Genomic DNA, 18,834 nt, shown 5'->3' with positions numbered 1-18,834 from the left:
ATTTCTTAGTATATGTGAGATAAGGCCATTTCCAATAGTGATACCTGCATTGTGTAAAATAAATAAATAAGAGTAGGCCCCGTTCATTCTGCAGCCCTCCCTCCAATTTACTCCATTGCGCACCATCCAGTCTGCACCCCATGCCCCATTGCGCCCATCTAGTCTGCACCCCATTGCCCCTCGCATTAGGAGGCTGAAACCAGCCAAATGCCACGAGGTAAGGCCTGGAAAAGGGGTACAGCCCAAGGGTGGGGGTGTGGCCACGTCAAGCAGACATCAAGGGCGGAGCTGGTAAGACCCCAACAACCAACCAGGGCTCCGTGGGCATGGCTTAAGGGGCGTGGTGAGAACATGGCTGGCACATTCGAGAGGGGTCTCTAAGCGGCGCTATATAACCGCGAGCACAAAGCCCTTCAGGAGGACTCGCGTGATAAAGACTGACACAACTGCGATCGTTGATCAAGAGGACTCGCAAGTGGAGAGCATGATAAAAGGACTTATGCGGTTTTTGAGCACTTGAGGATATTCGCGCATTACCAAGGACTGGAGAGTATAAGCGCTTTGTGAAAGGATTGTCACGTTTGACATTGATTGCAAGAACTCGCTGGGGGTTTGGCTTTGGGCTTGCTGAGACCGTCAGTATAACCGCCTAGCCGGTTCGTTTATTACGTACGCGGCCGTGAGCCGTGGAATAACCGCCCAGCCTAGCTCACCTTTCCCATATAATTGTCCGATCCGCGCCAACGACACGCGGAGAGCTTGCCTGCCGTCTACCATTGCCTTCGTGGCACGAGTCGGGGACCTGCAAGTGGACCCAGGGGTTGTGGACCTGCAAGTCTTTATGGCACAATTCAGGGCTTGTATGATAGAGTCAGAGCATAGGATGAATGCTCAGAGTGAGCAAATGGGAGAGCAATTGGGAAACCAAATTGGGGGATTGAAAAATGATATGGATGGCCAAATGAAAGAAATGAAAGACGGGTTAAATAATTTAGAAAACAAAATGGGGAAGCAATTGGAAAATCAAATTGGGGGATTGAAAAATGGAATGGGGGGCCAATTGAAGGACATGGGTGGCCAAATAAAAGAAATGAAAGAGGGGTTAGTGGGGTTGGAAAACAGGATGTCCACCCAAGAGAACCAAATGGAAGGAATGAACGACGGGTTAACGGGGTTTGAAAACAGAATGGGTGGCCAAATAAAAAAAATGGGGAAGGACATAGACCGCAGGTCGGGCGGGAAAGGCACATTGGTACGCGACGAGGTAGCGCGACTTGTGGAACGCGGGGAAAGCGAGCTAGAGCAGATCATAGTTACGTGGACTGGTATAGAAATTGCGACACGGGGTGTGGAAAAGCCGACGGCCGCCGAATTAGAAAATTTTATTTTATTAGCACCGGCGGTCGTCGAGGAAAAAGAAAAAGAAATAATCATAGTGGAAATTGGGGCTGAAGAGATGGCAGATTTAGAAAAGCAATCGTGGGAGGAAGAAATTGAATGTACCCAAAGTCTGCATTCGCATTGTGATGTCGTGCTTCCTAACCAAAATGAAAGTTTGCAGTTGGTGCAGGAGAGGAGGATCCCGAAGGTAAGCAGGATTGTGTATGGTGCGAAAAGGTTTGGCGCGAAAGGATTTTTCGCACGCATGGGATCCCGACGTCACACGGGCGCTCGTGGAAAGTCCGTGATGCGAGATGTGAAAGTGAATGGCGCGCGGATGCGAACGGCACCGGAGCGCGGGTGTGTAACAGGAGAGTGTGAGAGTGAGAGTGAGTGCACAACGGAGTGTATGTGGGAAGAGTGTGTTGAAACGGAGTGTGGGACAGAGTGCGGAACAGAGTGTGCGATGGATGTGGAGAGTGTGCGGGGATGCACACCAGAGCGGGTGATTTGGTGTGCAATAGAGTGCACACCCATGAGTGTTACGGAGTACGTAACGGAGGAGTGTGCGCAAGGGTAATGTGGTGATGATTGGGTGTGCAAGAGTGCACACCCGTGGGTGTTACAGAGTGTGTAACGGAGTGCATGAGTGGTATGAGAGTGCCAGGGTGTGCGCGACGATGTGTACTAAGGGAGTGTGTGAGCGGCATGAGTGCGCCTGAGTGGTGTGCATCTGAGTGTGCATGAGAGCATGCGGTAATAGAGTGCAGGGAGTGTATGGGATGTATGAGTATGGGAAGGGTCGCGTGGTGTGAGAATACGACTCGAGCATCGACGCAGACCGGGGCAGCGTTTCGGGCGACGTACAGCCGATGTGAGCACTCGGGGGCGTGGTGTTCTTTGTGTGCTGCGGGAGCCGGCGGGGATCGTTGCCGCGGCGGTTTCGCAAGGACCGCCGTGCACGATTCGGGCCGGGCCCCGCCATGTATGGTCGGTGCCGTGCCGTGGCGCAAGGGGAAAACGGCACGATTCCAGGGGAGGTCGGCCAGGTCGGACCTTCGCCCCCTAGCGGGCGCGGTGCTCCGGCCGGAGGAGGTTGGGTCAATGGGTCATCGTGCCGGAGACCGGAAGGCTCCGCGCCGTGATGTTGCCTGGAACCTCGGTCCGAGTATGCCTCCTCCCCAGAATCAAAAATGCCGGACGGACCCAACCAACAGGAGACAGACCACCAGTATGCATTGCTCGGCTTTTCGAAACCGAGCTGTGAAAATGCATTACCGCATCGAGAGGCTCCAGTATAGTGGACGGATGAGAATAGTGTTGGGGAACTGGTACTCCGCGTGCAGGAATGGTAGCGTCACCATTCCTCACATCTTGGGGCACATGAGCAGTAGTTTATGGGGTTTGGCAGTGTAAGCTAGCCGAGGGCTGGCTAGGATAATCGTTAGGGACTTAGAAGTGACTTTAGGAGACCGAGATTTAAGTAATAACTTTTGTACCGGTCGAGGGGACGTAGAGAGATTAGTTGGATATTCATGACAAGGGAAGTGCTTCGTGTAAGGGAAGTGCTTAGTTAGTGTAAGGGAAGACGGAGAAAGCACCAGTATTAGAGGGAAGGAGATAGTTAGATGATGCTGTGTGTGTGAGTATGAGGATGCGCTTCAGGCACAAATGAGGAATTGATAATGAGAGTCTTTGTGGTGAGAGTGAGCAAATGAGGCATTGGTCATGAATGATGTGTGTGTGTGTGTAAAAGTGTATGAATGGAGTATTGTGGACGTGTGTAATGGTGTTGAGTGAATGAATTGCATGGGGTGCAAGTGAATAAATGGTGTGGAATAAATGGTGTGGAGTAAATGGTGTGTGGAATGAGTGGTGTGGAGTGCATAGTGTGAAGGAGTGGATGGGGGAAGATGGCCCCCTTCACAAATACCCGGGGAGGGTAGTTTAAAGTTAGAGAGAGGGAGTAGGTAAATTGTGTGGATATTGACATCTGTGGTGCGAGTAGCAGCAAGTTGTTGCTTTGAGGGGTGCATAGGTGAGTGGAATGGCTGGGCGTATGAGCTTAATTGGTAAGTATGGTTATTGGGGCACTCCGCCACTGGTAGTCTGTCGGCCAGGTGAGGCCGCAGGTAGGCTCTGGGAGCCAGGTAGTGTTCAGTATAGAGTTCAGTGGGGCCAGAGGATCCTAAGGGAGGACCCGGGTAGCCCAATGCCAGAGAGGGCATCATCGGGTGAGAGAGCCAGGAGGGCCTTCCCCAATTTCGGGTAGTCGCAGGAGCTAGGCAAGCTCGGGTGGCGACTTGAGTGGCGGAGGTGCGCAGGTAAGTAGGACCTGCTGGTAGAGCCACACGACCCAGCCCCGAAATTGTGCGAGGGCACAGTATTGAAAAAAATGGGGGAGTGAGACCCCAAATTTGGTAGGCACCACAGGATGGTCAATGGGAATTGGTTTTTAGAACCACATAGAGTAAAGTGGCCAATTGGATTGGCAGGGCAAGACCCCGGGTAGTGCAAAGAGTTAATGTTATTAGAGTATAGTTAGAATGAAATCTCTTCGCACCATCCACATCCACTCACCGAGATGACAGGACTCCACACCGGGTTTTTGCAAATGTTTGGAATGAAAGACGCATCATGACGTAAGTGAGACATTGTGTGATATTCCATCCCTTCCTTCTTGGGAGGGATTGGGAACGAATTTGGCATAGAGGGGGGGGGGGGGGGGTACAGAAAAGACAAGACGGTAAAGACGGAATTTGTAAATTGTAAATACAGGGAAGGGCAGGGGGAGAGTAGGTGACATGGGGGGTCAAGTATGGCTAGGGACGAGCTTTCTCTGCTCGCTCCCCCGCGCCCCTCATATTGCATTGCCTTGCATTGTGTGTACCCTTGCGCCCTTGCCCCCGCTAACCTCTGCTTTGTCTTTCCTCTTCACCCATGGACCCATTACCTTTCGTTGAGGGGAGTGTGCAGGTGCCCTGAGCGGTGTGGCTGCACCTTTGCGCTGCACCCTGCTACCTGTTGCCTGCACCAGTACCTATGCACCTACACCTATGGACCACACGTTCTGTGGCCTGGCACCTTTGCTTGGGCAGACAACCGCTGGAAGCGTTATCTTGCCCTGCGGACCACTGTGTTTAAGTGGCCATCGACGCCATGCAGTCGGACCACCTAAGTTGGCCCTGCTGGCCAAAATAAAAAGCGGACATGGTTTGTGCACTTTTTATTAAATTCCTTTGGTGTGTCAGGACAAGAAGACTTTAAGGTTGATGATGGCACACCGAAAATGAAGTAAGAAGACGTCGCAGCCCAGCAGCCAGCCAAGCACAAGACATCATGGATTATTGAAATGTGATGATTGTGCATTTTTCATGATGGTGCATTTTGGTGCTTTTTGTGCATTTTTCATGATGGTGCATTTCTGATTTATTATGATGTATGGTGTATTGGTGCAGTCCATTGCATTCGGTGTTTCCTCTTTTCAAAATTTCTCTTCTTCTCCCACAAAAGACAGGTCCTGGGTTGTAGTATTGTAAATAATTAGTAGTCTTGTAAATAACATGCTCCCCACCGGCTATATGTGTAGTTTGATGATTCTTTCCGTAATTCAGTTAATTGTGGGCGTGAGTCAGTTAGATAGTACAAAACGCAGTAGGTGGGACATATCTAGTGTTTAAAACTGTCGCACACAGGGTGTAAGAGTAAAAGTAGAGGGAAACTACACCGAAGTGTCACACTAATTGTTAAAAAGTAGTCCTGACCCTTGTATCAGAACCGGTCGGGCTCACTGGTGTGTGGGTCCGGCTCGGGGATGACCCTGGCGAAGGAGGGGTGCAGTGTTGCGGTTCTGAGAAAGTGTACATATTTGATTAATAAAGGTTAAAGGTTTTGCCCCCATAGTTAGTCCACATGCAACACGTACGTCACCTTAGAACGTTAGTTATTTCTTAGTATATGTGAGATAAGGCCATTTCCAATCGTGATACGTGCGTTGTGTAAAAGAAATAAATAAGAGTAGGCCCCGTTCATTCTGCAGCCCTCCCTCCAATTGACTCCTTTGCGCACCATCCAGTCTGCACCCCATGCCCCATTGCGCCCATCCAGTCTGCACCCCATTGCCCCTCGCATTAGGAGGCTGAAACCAGCCAAATGCTACGAGGTAAGGCCTGGAAAAGGGGCGGAGCGCAAGGGTGGGGGTGTGGCCACGTCAAGCAGATATCAAGGGCGAAGCTGGTAAGACCCCCAACAACCAACCAGGGCTCCGTGGGCATGGCGAGAACGTGGCTGGCACATTCGAGAGGGTTCGCTAAGTGGCGCTATATAACCGCGAGCACAAAGCACTTCAGGAGGACTCGCGTGATTAGGACTGACGCAACTGCGATCGTTGATCAAGAGGACTCGCAAGTGGAGAGCGTGATAAAAGGACTTATGCGGTTTTTGAGGATATTCGTGCATTACCAAGGACTGGAGAGTATAAGCGCTTTGTGAAAAGATTGTCACATTTGGCATTGATTGCAAGAACTCGCTGGGGATTTGGCTTTGGGCTTGCTGAGACCACCAGTATAACCGCCTAGCCGGTTCGTTTATTACGTACGCGGCCGTGAGCCGTGGAATAACTGCCCAGCCTAGCTCACCTTTCCCATATAATTGTCCGATCCGCGCCAACGACACGTGGAGAGCTTGCCTGCCGTCTACCATCGCCTTCGTGGCACGAGTCGGGGACCGGAGCGAGCTGTGGACGCCATCCCTGGACCTTCAACCCCGACCATCTACAACCCCCGTGTGAGTCTGAGTCTGAGTGCGAACGGGCCCGTGACTGGGGATAAGTATAAGACTGTTTAAGGCTGCCCTGTGTATCTGCTTCTTCTTTTTCACTGTACATTGCTTCTTCTCCTTCATTGTACAAAGTGTAAATAAATTGCTTGTTCTTCCTGTTTCCTCTTAATTCGACCGTCTTAGTGATTTCTCCATTGGGTAAGCGTGGCACGATCACAACCGCTCCAATCGGGTTAGTTCCTGTTAACGGCCTGAATCGCGGCTCGCTATCGCTCGGCGTATCCACTAAAACCGTGGTTCGGGTGGGATTGTTTCCTTGCTTCCCGGGAGGCACTGGTAATTAGGTAATAGGACTAATTCAACCTACCACCCTATTCAGCGCTGACCGGAAGGAACGTGATAGCCCTGGATCGCGTCGGCTAGATAAAAGACAAGGGGATTAATCCCCCCTTGGTAAGGGGAAGGCCGACGTTGGAGATCCGCAACAATATATTTTTTATTGAAAGGTGAAAAGTATATATATATATATATAATTAATTTGGATGTAATAACTTGGTGGACAGTGTCGATGTGTAAGGAGAAGTGGGATCAATTGAGAAAAATTGCCCGTTAAAATATGTTCACATTTAAATAGGAGATTGAATCAATTCCTTAGTAAATCTGGATGAACTTGGAAAAAAAATAAAACATTTAGATATGAAAGATTTGTCTGCCATTAAGCTTCAAAATATAAAAATTGATAAACTGCAGCGTCCATTGTAAAATGTCTGCATAACGTTACCTGTTGGTCTGATTTCCAGGTTTGGAATGCTGTCAAAATGATGGGCTGAACTAATTGGATCTGCTTGGTGTTAATTTAAGGGCTGTTCCGATTATCTTTGTTGAGCACCAAAATCTGTCTATCAAATTTTGTCCGTGTCCATCACTAAGCTTTTGAGACATGCTTCACGTTTAATGAAAGACAATAATTAAGCGCTTTGTGGAAAGGCAATGGCAAACCACCCAATGTCGTACACGATATTTCCAGCACGATCGTAGATTTGAGAATGCAAGTAACTGCTAATCTTGCCTGTCCTGTGTGCAAAATGTCGGACAGTGTTGAACAAATTAATACAGGAGAGATTATAATGGCGTTTTTTTTGTTTTTTTTATCCCAAAATCATAATGACAGGGTTGATGGATTGAAGTGTGTTGACAGTGTGTTTCATGAACCAATGATGTTGTTCCTTGTTAATGGAACAGCTAGCGACGGGTGTTTGTGAGTAACAACCGCCCTTTGGTCGAGGCTCATAGAAAAAGTGATACTTATTGATGCGGCACGTTTACAATAGATATTTAATGGCGAGAGTTGTGGTTTGACTCGATTTTGCGCTTTGAACAAGTTAAATGGTAAAAAAAAATAAAATAAAAAAAAATTATTTAAATTGGCCCCAGAGTGAGAACTCTGGGTATAGTTCTCAAGTCACTCTGGGTTGTGACTTGAAGAATGAATTGGAGTTGTGACATGGTGTAGACAGATGGGAGGTTGCGATGTTGGTGCTGTGGATTCCATGAGACAAAGTACAGACAAATTTTGTTTCACTTCTAAAAAAAAAAATGTTGTGGACATGGACCTGGGTTATTTTATTTTTTTAAATTGTGGACAAACGTGGGTGTGTGATTGAACCTTTTGGTAAGGATGTAAGGTAAAATTGAGTTATGCAATTAATTGCTTTAATGAATAATCTTTCAGCATGCAAAGGGTGACAGGACATGGGATTATCACGAGGTTTGTAATGCTGTAAATGTTGTACTTAGGATGTTTCACTTGGCTGGTCGATTCTGTATGTTTACACTGTATGTTGACTGTATACTGTGCATGCTACTGTATCCTTATGATGTTTCCTTTGATGTACATCTCTACTGTACCAGGATTTTCACTTGGGACTTTTTGTGAATCTTGCAATGTGCTTTTGTGAATTGTCGTATGCTCTTCTTGGTTGATAAAGGTTATTGTTTTCTTGCTGTGTATTTCCTTGTAGACAGAAAGTGTTGTCCTCCTCGTGAATTAAAATTTGTGATTCTTCTTCTGACAAAAGTTATGGACATTGAATTTCTTGATTCATCTATTACATACTACTGTAGGAAAATATCAATATCAAATGGCCAAATGGCCATTATTATATTACAGTACAACATAATACAAGTACAGTACACTATAATATTATTCATGAGATCTTTATGTAAATACAGTACAATATAATAATATACTAAAAATCAATGTTGCTAGGAATCAGTGATTGCTCGGATACGTCAGCATGCCAAAAAACGTTCTAGGTGACGGTTTGAACATTCAAAGTGTACAATATAATATTATTATATTACAGTACAACATAATACAAGTACAGTACAATATAATATTATTATATTACAGTACAACATAATACAAGTACAGTACAATATAATATTATTCATGAGATCTTTATGTTAATACAGTACAATATAATAATTAAATATACTACAAATTAATGTTGCTAGGAATCAGTGGTTGCGAGGATACGGAAGCATGCCAAAAACCGTTATATATGACAGTTTGAACATTCGAAGTGCAGTTTGATAGAAAGGTAGGTGGTGTGGTCATGCTGTTTGGTCGATTGATGTGTTTAAGGGTAAGATGTGAATGATTTAATGATATTATCATATTATCGAGTGTGTAAGGAAAGTTATAAATATATGATAACACATTTAATCCTATTGCGAGTAAAGTTGGAATAAGTTATGTTGCATTGATGGGTTGACTGACTGCCTGGACGCAACTGAGGTTTTGGATCTACTGATGTACCATCTATTGATGTGGATCCATGATCGAGGTTGTGGATCCGCCGTTTGGAGAGGTCCTGGGCTGAAAGGATTGAAACCTCGAGGAAGAACGGTGCCCAGCTGATGATCCGTGCAGTCGGGAAACTAGTCAGTTGCTTACAGGTTAAGGTTCTTCCTTTAGGTGGAGAAACTATGTTTGAGATTTACAATTTAAATAAAGTCGAATATGGGATGATGTGAAATTAACATCATTTACAACAATCCCTTAAATTATTTAAGTTTAGGAACAACCGATACTGTACAACTAATTAAGTGTGTGTGTGTGTGTGTGTGTGTGTGTGTGTGTGTGTGTGTGTGTGTGTGTGTGTGTGTGTGTGTGTGTGTGTGTGTGTGTGTGTGTGTGAAAGAGAGAGATAGAATTGTGAGGAACAGAAATGACAAAACGAGCTGTGTGTGTGTGTGTGTGTTTGTATATGTGTATGTGCGTATATATGTGTGGGTCTGTCTGACTGTGTAAATGTGTATGTATGGGTGTACATGTATACAGTCACGTGAAAAAGTAAGTACACCCCATGTAAAGTTTTGACTTTTTCAACATACAGCTATTTGATCTTCATTTCAACAATATTGAGAGATAAAGGTGATATAATATAACAAATATCATGAAACATTTACATTTTGTTGTCCATTGAATAATTTAAATAAACATAAATGCAAATTTCGCATGTGGAAAAAGTAAGTACACCCTCGGCTCTTATAGGTGGTATTGCTCTCTTTGGCAGAAACAACCTCAAGTAGGCGTTTCTTATAACTGTCTACCAGTCTCTGACATCGACTGGGAGAAATTTTTGCCCACTCCTCCATGCAGAATTCTTTCAGCTGTGCGATGCTTGAGGGGTTTCTTGCATGCACAGCTCGTTTCAAATCCCCCCCACAACATCTCGATGGGATTTAGATCCGGGCTTTGACTTGGCCATTCCAGAACCCTCCATTTCTTTCTTTTCAGCCATTCCTTGGTGGATTTACTGGTATGTTTAGGGTCACTGTCATGTTGCAAGGTCCACCTTTGGTTGAGCTTCAACTCTCTGACAGATGGCCTCACATTATCCTCAAGCACCCTCTGGTACAATGAAGAATTCATAGTGGATTCTATGATGGTGAGCTGCCCAAGCCCTGATGCAGCAAAGCTGCCCCAAACCATAATATTTCCACCACCATGCTTTACAATTGGTATCAGGTTCTTGTGGTCAAATGCTGTCTTTGGTCTTCGCCAAACATGTCTTCTGGTACTGTGGCCAAATAGCTCTGCCTTTGACTCATCTGTCCAGATCATATTGTTCCAGAAGTGCTGGTCTTTGCCTTGGTGTTCATTGGCAAACTTTAGTCTTGCCCTGATGTTCTTTCTGGACAGCAAAGGTTTCCTCCTGGCACACCTCCCATGTAGATCAAATTTGTGCAGCCTCTTTCTAATGGTAGACTCGTGCACTTTGACATCAACAGTGGCAAGAGCTACCTGTATGTCCCGTGATGACATTCTGGGGTTCTTAGAGACTTCTTTCAGCATCTTGCGGTCTGCTCTCGGGCTGAACTTGCTGGGGCGGCTTGGCCTGAACAAGTTGGCAGTTGTTTGGAATCTTCTCCACTTGTACATGATCTTCCGGACAGTCGAATAATTGATTTCAAATTGTTGGAGATCTTTTTAAATCCCTTCCCAGACTCGGAGGCATCTATAACCTTCTTTCTGAAGACCTCAGAGAGCTCTTTTGATCTAGGCATGGTGACGCCGCAAACACTTCAACAACAAAGAGCAACCCAAACTAAATGTCTGAGGTTTAAATAAAACAGGTTCCTCCAAGATCCTCTCTGACGATGTTCTAATCATTTGCACCTGAGCAGGTGCACCTGATTTTAATTTTAGGTATTTGAAGTCGTGATAAATGTCGGGGTGTACTTACTTTTTCCACATGCGAAATTTGCATTTATGTTTATTTAAATTATACAATGGACTACAAAATGTAAATGTTTCATGATATTTGTTATATTATATCACCTTTATCTGTCAATATTGTTGAAATGAAGATCAAATAGCTGTATGTTGAAATATGTTGAAAAAGTCAAAACTTTACATGGGGTGTACTTACTTTTTCACGTGACTGTATGTGTATGTGTGTATGCATGTGTTGTCTGTTTGTGTGTGTGTATATTTGTGCATTTAGGGTGTGTATGTATGTGTGTATTTGTCACTGTGTCAGGCAGGGTGTGTATGTATGTGTGTATGGGTGTGGGTGTGTGTGTCTGTCTGTCTGTGTGTGTGTGTTTTGTGTGCATCATGAACCATTTGATGTGGTACCTGGATCTCTGTGGTAGACAACGAGGTCTCCATTAGCAAGTGACACAAAAACCTGATCGTGCAGACACCTGTAAGGAGGGCACCATGAGTGGAGGTTAACAATAAAAACTCCTTGGTTTCAGCATAAAAGCGAAAATATATCGTTCATGACGCGAATGTACTGCTTCTGCAAAGAAAATGATCTGAGTCATGTTGTACAACTTGAAAAGCACATCAATATATTTTAAACTAGAACGGCACTCCGTAGAGCGCATACCTCCGCCAGGCTGAAAAGTTTATGGTTTCTATCCCACTGATAGGCCGGATCTGGATTCGGACCTCAACCAAAATCTAATTGGCTTGTTCTCGTCACCAAACCGACTCATCCACAAGGTTTATTCATAACTCGTCCATAACTTTTTAAAATATGTTATATATCGGTTTTCGCCCGATCTCTCAATGGAGACGAATCACTTCAAAAATTAAATAATTCTCGTATCCGAATCCATATTCAGATCTTCAGCAAAATCGAATTGATTTGGTCTTGTCACATATCCAATCTATCTACCAAGTTTCGTTCAAATCCACCCATAACTTTTGGATATATCGTGCTATGTATTGGTTTTAGCCCCACCACTCAATGGTGAAGAATCACTTTTAAAATTATACGAGTTGAATCCGTATCTTCACCGAATCATTTCGTCCTTGTGACAAACGCTACATCTCTGCCAAATTTCGTCCGAATCCGTCCACAACTTTTTGAGATATTTTGTTCACAAACAAACAGACAAACAGACAGGGGTGAAAACATAACCTCCATCCACCTTTGGTGGTGGAGGTAATAAACACCACACAAAATACAAACACATCCTGGCAAGGGTCTGCAATCTCTGATTGATCTTTGTTGTTATTAATATAATGTCACTCGTGGGGTCACCCGTGGGAATCCCACGGGCATGGACGTGTGTGACATTTGGACATCTTGATTTAGATGCTACACATTAAATTTTACAAAATGGTTACTGGCAATCCAGAAATGGTGTAATGAACACAATTTATTTATTTCACATAATATGTGACCCCTCACTCCTCTCCACCTGACACTCACCTCTCTCCACCCTCACGCCTCTCCAATCCCACGCCTCCTCACACTGCCCTCCAATACCTCCTTACACTCCTCTCCAATACTTCCTCACACTCATCTCCAATCCCTCACATTCCTCTCCAATCCCTCACACTCCCCTCCAATCCCTCACACTCCCCTCCAATCCCTCACACTCCCCTCCAATCCCTCACACTACCCTCCAATCCCTCACACTCCTCTCCAATCGCTCCTCACTCTCCTCTCCAATCGGCCCTCACTCTCCAACTCCTCGCTCCTCTCCAGCCCGTAGCCCCTCTCCAACCCCTCGCTCCTCTCCAACCCCTCACATGCCTCTCCAATCCCTCACACTCCTCTCCAATCCCTCATACTCCCCTGCAATCGTGCCTCACTCTCCTCTCCAATCGCTCCTCACACTCCTCTCCAACCTCTCACACTCCTCTCCAACCCCTCACACTCCTCTCCAACCCCTCACACTCCTCTCCAACCCCTCACACTCCTCTCCAACCCCTCACACTCCTCTCCAACCCCTCACACTCCTCTCCAACCCCTCACACTCCTCTCCAACCCCTCACACTCCTATCCAACCCCTCACACTCCTATCCAACCCCTCACACTCCTCTCCAATCCCTCACACTCCTCTCCAATCGCTCCTCACTCGCCTCTCCAATCGCTCCTCACTCGCCTCTCCAATCGCTCCTCACTCGCCTCTCCAATCGCTCCTCACTCGCCTCTCCAATCGCTCCTCACACTCCTCTCAACCCCTCACACTCCTCTCCAACCCCTCACACTCTCCAACCCCTCACACTCTCCAACCCCTCACACTCCTCTCCAACCCCTCACACTCGTCTCCAACCCCTCACACTCCTCTCCAACCCCTCACACTCCTCTCCAACCCCTCACACTCCTCTCCAACCCCTCACACTCCTCTCCAACCCCTCACACTCCTCTCCAACCCCTCACACTCCTCTCCAACCCCTTACACTCCTCTCCAACCCCTCACACTCCTCTCCAATCCCTCACACTCCTCTCCAATCCCTCACACTCCTCTCCAATTCCTCATACTCCCCTCCAATCGCGCCTCACTCGCCTCTCCAATCGCGCCTCACTCTCCTCTCCAATCGCTCCTCACTCGCCTCTCCAATCGCTCCTCACTCGCCTCTCCAATCGCTCCTCACACTCCTCTCAACCCCTCACACTCCTCTCCAACCTCTCACACTCCTCTCCAACCCCTCACACTCCTCTCCAACCCCTCACACTCCTCTCCAACCCCTCACACTCCTCTCCAACCCCTCACACTCCTCTCCAACCCCTCACACTCCTATCCAACCCCTCACACTCCTATCCAACCCCTCACACTCCTCTCCAATCCCTCACACTCCTCTCCAATCGCTCCTCACTCGCCTCTCCAATCGCTCCTCACTCGCCTCTCCAATCGCTCCTCACTCGCCTCTCCAATCGCTCCTCACTCGCCTCTCCAATCGCTCCTCACACTCCTCTCAACCCCTCACACTCCTCTCCAACCCCTCACACTCTCCAACCCCTCACACTCTCCAACCCCTCACACTCCTCTCCAACCCCTCACACTCGTCTCCAACCCCTCACTCTCCTCTCCAATCGCTCCTCACACTCCTCTCCAACCTCTCACACTCCTCTCCAACCCCTCACACTCCTCTCCAACCCCTCACACTCCTCTCCAACCCCTCACACTCCTCTCCAACCCCTCACACTCCTCTCCAACCCCTCACACTCCTCTCCAACCCCTCACACTCCTCTCCAACCCCTCACACTCCTATCCAACCCCTCACACTCCTATCCAACCCCTCACACTCCTCTCCAATCCCTCACACTCCTCTCCAATCGCTCCTCACTCGCCTCTCCAATCGCTCCTCACTCGCCTCTCCAATCGCTCCTCACTCGCCTCTCCAATCGCTCCTCACTCGCCTCTCCAATCGCTCCTCACACTCCTCTCAACCCCTCACACTCCTCTCCAACCCCTCACACTCTCCAACCCCTCACACTCTCCAACCCCTCACACTCCTCTCCAACCCCTCACACTCGTCTCCAACCCCTCACACTCCTCTCCAACCCCTCACACTCCTCTCCAACCCCTCACACTCCTCTCCAACCCCTCACACTCCTCTCCAACCCCTCACACTCCTCTCCAACCCCTCACACTCCTCTCCAACCCCTCACACTCCTCTCCAACCCCTTACACTCCTCTCCAACCCCTCACACTCCTCTCCAATCCCTCACACTCCTCTCCAATCCCTCACACTCCTCTCCAATTCCTCATACTCCCCTCCAATCGCGCCTCACTCGCCTCTCCAATCGCGCCTCACTCTCCTCTCCAATCGCTCCTCACTCGCCTCTCCAATCGCTCCTCACTCGCCTCTCCAATCGCTCCTCACTCACCTCTCCAATCGGCCCTCACTCTCCTCTCCAATCAGCCCTCACTCTCCAACCCATCGCTCCTCTCCAATACCTCCTCACACTCCTCCCCAATACCTCCTCACACTCCTCTCCAATACCTCCTCACACTCCTCTCCAATACCTCCTCACAATCCTCTCCAATACCTCCTCACACTCCTCTCCAATACCTCCTCACACTCCTCTCCAATACCTCCTCACACTCCTCTCCAATCGTGCCTCACTCGCCTCTCCAATCGCTCCTCACTCTCCTCTCCAATCGGTCCTCAATCGCCTCTCCAATCGCTCCTCACTTGCCTCCCCAATCGCTCCTCACTCGCCTCTCCAATCGCTCCTCACTCTCCTCTCCACTCGGCTTTTCCCGTCTCGTTTCTCTCGTTTTTCTCCCGTCTAGTTCTTTTTTTCTTGCTGCATCATGTTCAAGTTTGCATTAACGTTCGTCAACGGACTCGTTCACCCGTCTCATTCGTTTTCTTGCTGCATCTTGTTCAAGTCTGCGTTCTTCATCGATCGTCTCATTCATTTTGGAAATGGAAGTTTCCACGCAACGCATGAATTGTCACGATCCTCAAGAGGAAGTGTCTCGTAATCATCAAATGACAAATGGCAAGTAAATTACATTGTGAAAATTAAAGATTTCAAATAAACCTATTTAAAGTGCATACGCACATAACTAATGAAAAACAAGCGTTACGCCTAGGTCCCCCGTCGGTGAAGTGATGTGAGCTGACAAAGTGGAAGACGCAGAAAACATGCTATGATATGATATTTCGCTCACAAGGTTCAGACATACATGGAGGCGGCCATCTTGGATTTTGACATGGCGACCCAATTTTCAACAGCGTTCTTCCTTATGCCTAGATACACCCACACACCAGATTAGAAGTTGGTACTTCGCTTATTTTTCAAGATATTCCGCTCACAAGGTTAAGACATACAAGGCGGCGGCCATCTTGGATTTTGACGTGGCGACCCAATTTACAATAGCGGTCTTCCTTATGCCGAGATACACCCACACACCAAATTAGAAGTTGGTACTTCGCTTATTTTTCAAGATATTCATCTCAAGGTTCAGACATACATGGCGGCGGCCATCTTGGATTTTGACGTGGCGACCCAATTTTAAACAGCGTTCTTCCTTGTGCCTAGATACAGCCACACACCAGATTAGAAGTTGATACTTCGCTTATTTTTCGAGATATTTCGCTCACAAGGTTCAGACATATATATGGTGGCGGCCATCTTGGATTTTGACGTGGCGACCCAATTTACAATAGCGCTCTTCCTTATGCCCAGATACACCCACACACCAAATTAGAAGTTGGTACTTCGCTTATTTTTCAAGATATTCATCTCACAAGGTTCAGACATACATGGCATCAAACATACATGGCGGCGGCCATCTTGGATTTTGACGTGGGTTGTACCCAAACACCAAATTCGAATGCGGTCCTTCGCTTACGCACGCACGCATGCATGGACGGACGGACACACGGACGGAGGGGAAAACCATAGTCCCCCTTTCGCTCCGCTGTGCGACGGGGGACAAAAAAACGAAGAAATACCTCTCGGTAATTTCCTGAAACATATTTTACTTCCGGATAATAATGTTGAATGAAATAAGAACGAAGAAATATGTCGTTTTCTGATGACTGTCATCAAAAGTAAAAGTGATATATCTTAACGGAAAAGAAAAAGCGAATTTTTAATATATGTCGGCATTTCCCCCGACTGTTATTTCAGGCGGTGTATTTTCGTGCATCATCGTGGCGTGGTTTTTAAAAATATATCTCGGCATTTTCCCGTGTGTGCGTGAATGTTCTCAATTATTTCTGACACCGAGTCTAAAACCATCGATAAAAATTAAATCAGATGGTGAATTTGAGATAAAATTGTGAGGGTGACTCAATGAATGGGCTGGGCTTTATGTTACAGGCCTTTGAGAATTCATTTCGTTCTATAAACGGAAACTTTCATGGGATTCTCTTCCGTTTTTTTTCAACCGAGTCTAAAACTATGTTAGCGACTGTTAAAAATGAAATGATATATCGAATTTGATTTGAAATAAAACTGGGAGAGAGAGCAAAACACCACGGGCCTACAAAACAGGCCTTAAAGCTATGCGAGTTAATAAAATGGTGGATATTTGTTTACGTGAAGCCTCTCCAAGAATGGGTGGAGCTACTCTGTAAACAGAGTAAGCCACAACCCCGGACAGACAGACAGACAGACAGAATCACCGTAGCCTATTATAATATAGACTAGTAGGGTCACCCGTGGGAATCCCACGGGCATGGACGTGTGTGACATTTCGACATATTGAGTTAGATGCTGCACCTGCACATTCAGTTTCACAAAATGGTTACTGGCAATTTATCAGATGCACAAATGATGTCATCCACACAATGTATTTACTTCTGATAACATGTGAATGCATGTGCGTGCACACCCACACACACATATACACAAACACACACATATACACCCACAAACATATTGTTGTGGATTTGAGAATGGTGTTGTGTTTTTTATTATCGTTGTAAGTGTAATGAAGCTTGTGTAAAAATCACCCTCCATGTTGTGTGTAAAGGTCAAAGGTCGTCCCTTAGTTAGGCCATATACAATCACGTAGCAAATCATAGATCTCCCTGTTCAGTAGTTATCTCCTTATTATGTGTATTAGTTTAAGGCTCTGTTCCCACTAGTTGACACTATATTGCACCGAATTGACATAAGATAGATCCCTCCGAAGCCCCCATGGCATCTTCGAAGTGCCAGTAACTTTGGGTGGGGTTATTGGCACCACCTTCACCCCAAACTCCATTACGCACGCGGTCAAGTTGGGGAAGAAAGGCGTGTCTCCGCTGATCGTCATCAAAGGTGGAGCAAAAGAGCCCGTGCCAGCCAACCGGCACTGCAGTGAGCGGCCCGGTAGGCGTGCCCTTGTAGCCCGCGGCTTGATCTCAAAAAGGGCAATAAAAAGGGCGACGGAGGGACTACAAGGGGAGATGAGTGAGGAGGGCGCACGGAGCAGTCAGTGAAGGAGGAGCTGAAAGTGAGCTTTGACGTGCAGTTTTCGACCCGCTGTGGCGAAGCAACGCGACCGTGCGACCCAGATTGCGGAGGATCAGCGGCTGCTCACCTCGAGCCTTGCCGTTTACACGGACCGGACCCGCATCCTCCCCGCCTTGTGATCCCGCCTCATCCGTCTAGCCATCCCTCTGGTCCGAGCTGAACCTTCCTCCCTTTCCAGCCATCCAGCCTGCCTTCATTTCCCATTCGTGTGAGTCTGTCTTTGTTTGTTCTGTCCTGGGTTTTTAAGTAAGACTGCCATAGGTAAGCTAGTGTTGTACTGTGTCCTTCTGGTCCGTCCCTCTTTCTGCAATTATTTTCTTATTCTTCCTTCTTCCTTGGTTTCTTTGATTGTGTAAATAGTAATTTGTAAATAAATCATATTTGTATTTCCCACCTTTGTTCTGCTTCTTCTTCACATTCGGTCGTTTTAGTGATTTCCCCATTGAAAACCTGTGGCGCGATTTTGGCCAACGTTCAAGAATCGGGTCTAGTCCTTGTTAATAGTTTGTGCCGCGGTTGCTAAGACCGCTCGGCAATTAACATCTGTCCGCGGTACGAACGGGGCTGCGCACCGGCCAATCCGGAGGTAGCTGTGCAGCGTCAGGAGCGGAGACGGCCAGTGAAAATAGCAGGGGGAATTAACCCCCCCCCCAAAGGGGAGTGCCGTACTCCGTTTCCGTAACAATATACACACACACACACACAAATACACATACACACACATAAACACACACACACATATACACACACACACACACACACACATATACACACACACACACACACATATACACCCACACCCACACACACACACACACACATATATATATATATACACCCACACACACATATACACCCACACACACAATACACATACACACACATATATACACCCACACACATATACACACACACACATATACACCCACACACATATACA

At 47.0% G+C, this 18,834-nt stretch overlaps 1 protein-coding gene across 1 annotated transcript in view; it reads right to left on the bottom strand.

The window, feature by feature from the left end:
- Positions 1 to 18,834, bottom strand: part of LOC137424370 (rho guanine nucleotide exchange factor 17) — a 375,708-nt gene that overhangs the window by 138,248 nt on the left and 218,626 nt on the right. Inside the window, exon 17 of the mRNA XM_078775397.1 lies at positions 11,309 to 11,376. Within this exon, the coding sequence (XP_078631523.1) occupies positions 11,309 to 11,376 (68 nt within the window). The remainder of the gene's footprint in view (positions 1 to 11,308; positions 11,377 to 18,834) is intronic.

The sequence above is a fragment of the Myxine glutinosa genome, chromosome 4, assembly GCF_964187855.1.
Source record: "Myxine glutinosa chromosome 4, kmMyxGlut1.1, whole genome shotgun sequence".
NCBI classification, from domain to species: Eukaryota; Metazoa; Chordata; class Myxini; order Myxiniformes; family Myxinidae; genus Myxine; species Myxine glutinosa.
This window is presented reverse-complemented; position numbering and strand designations above follow the sequence as displayed.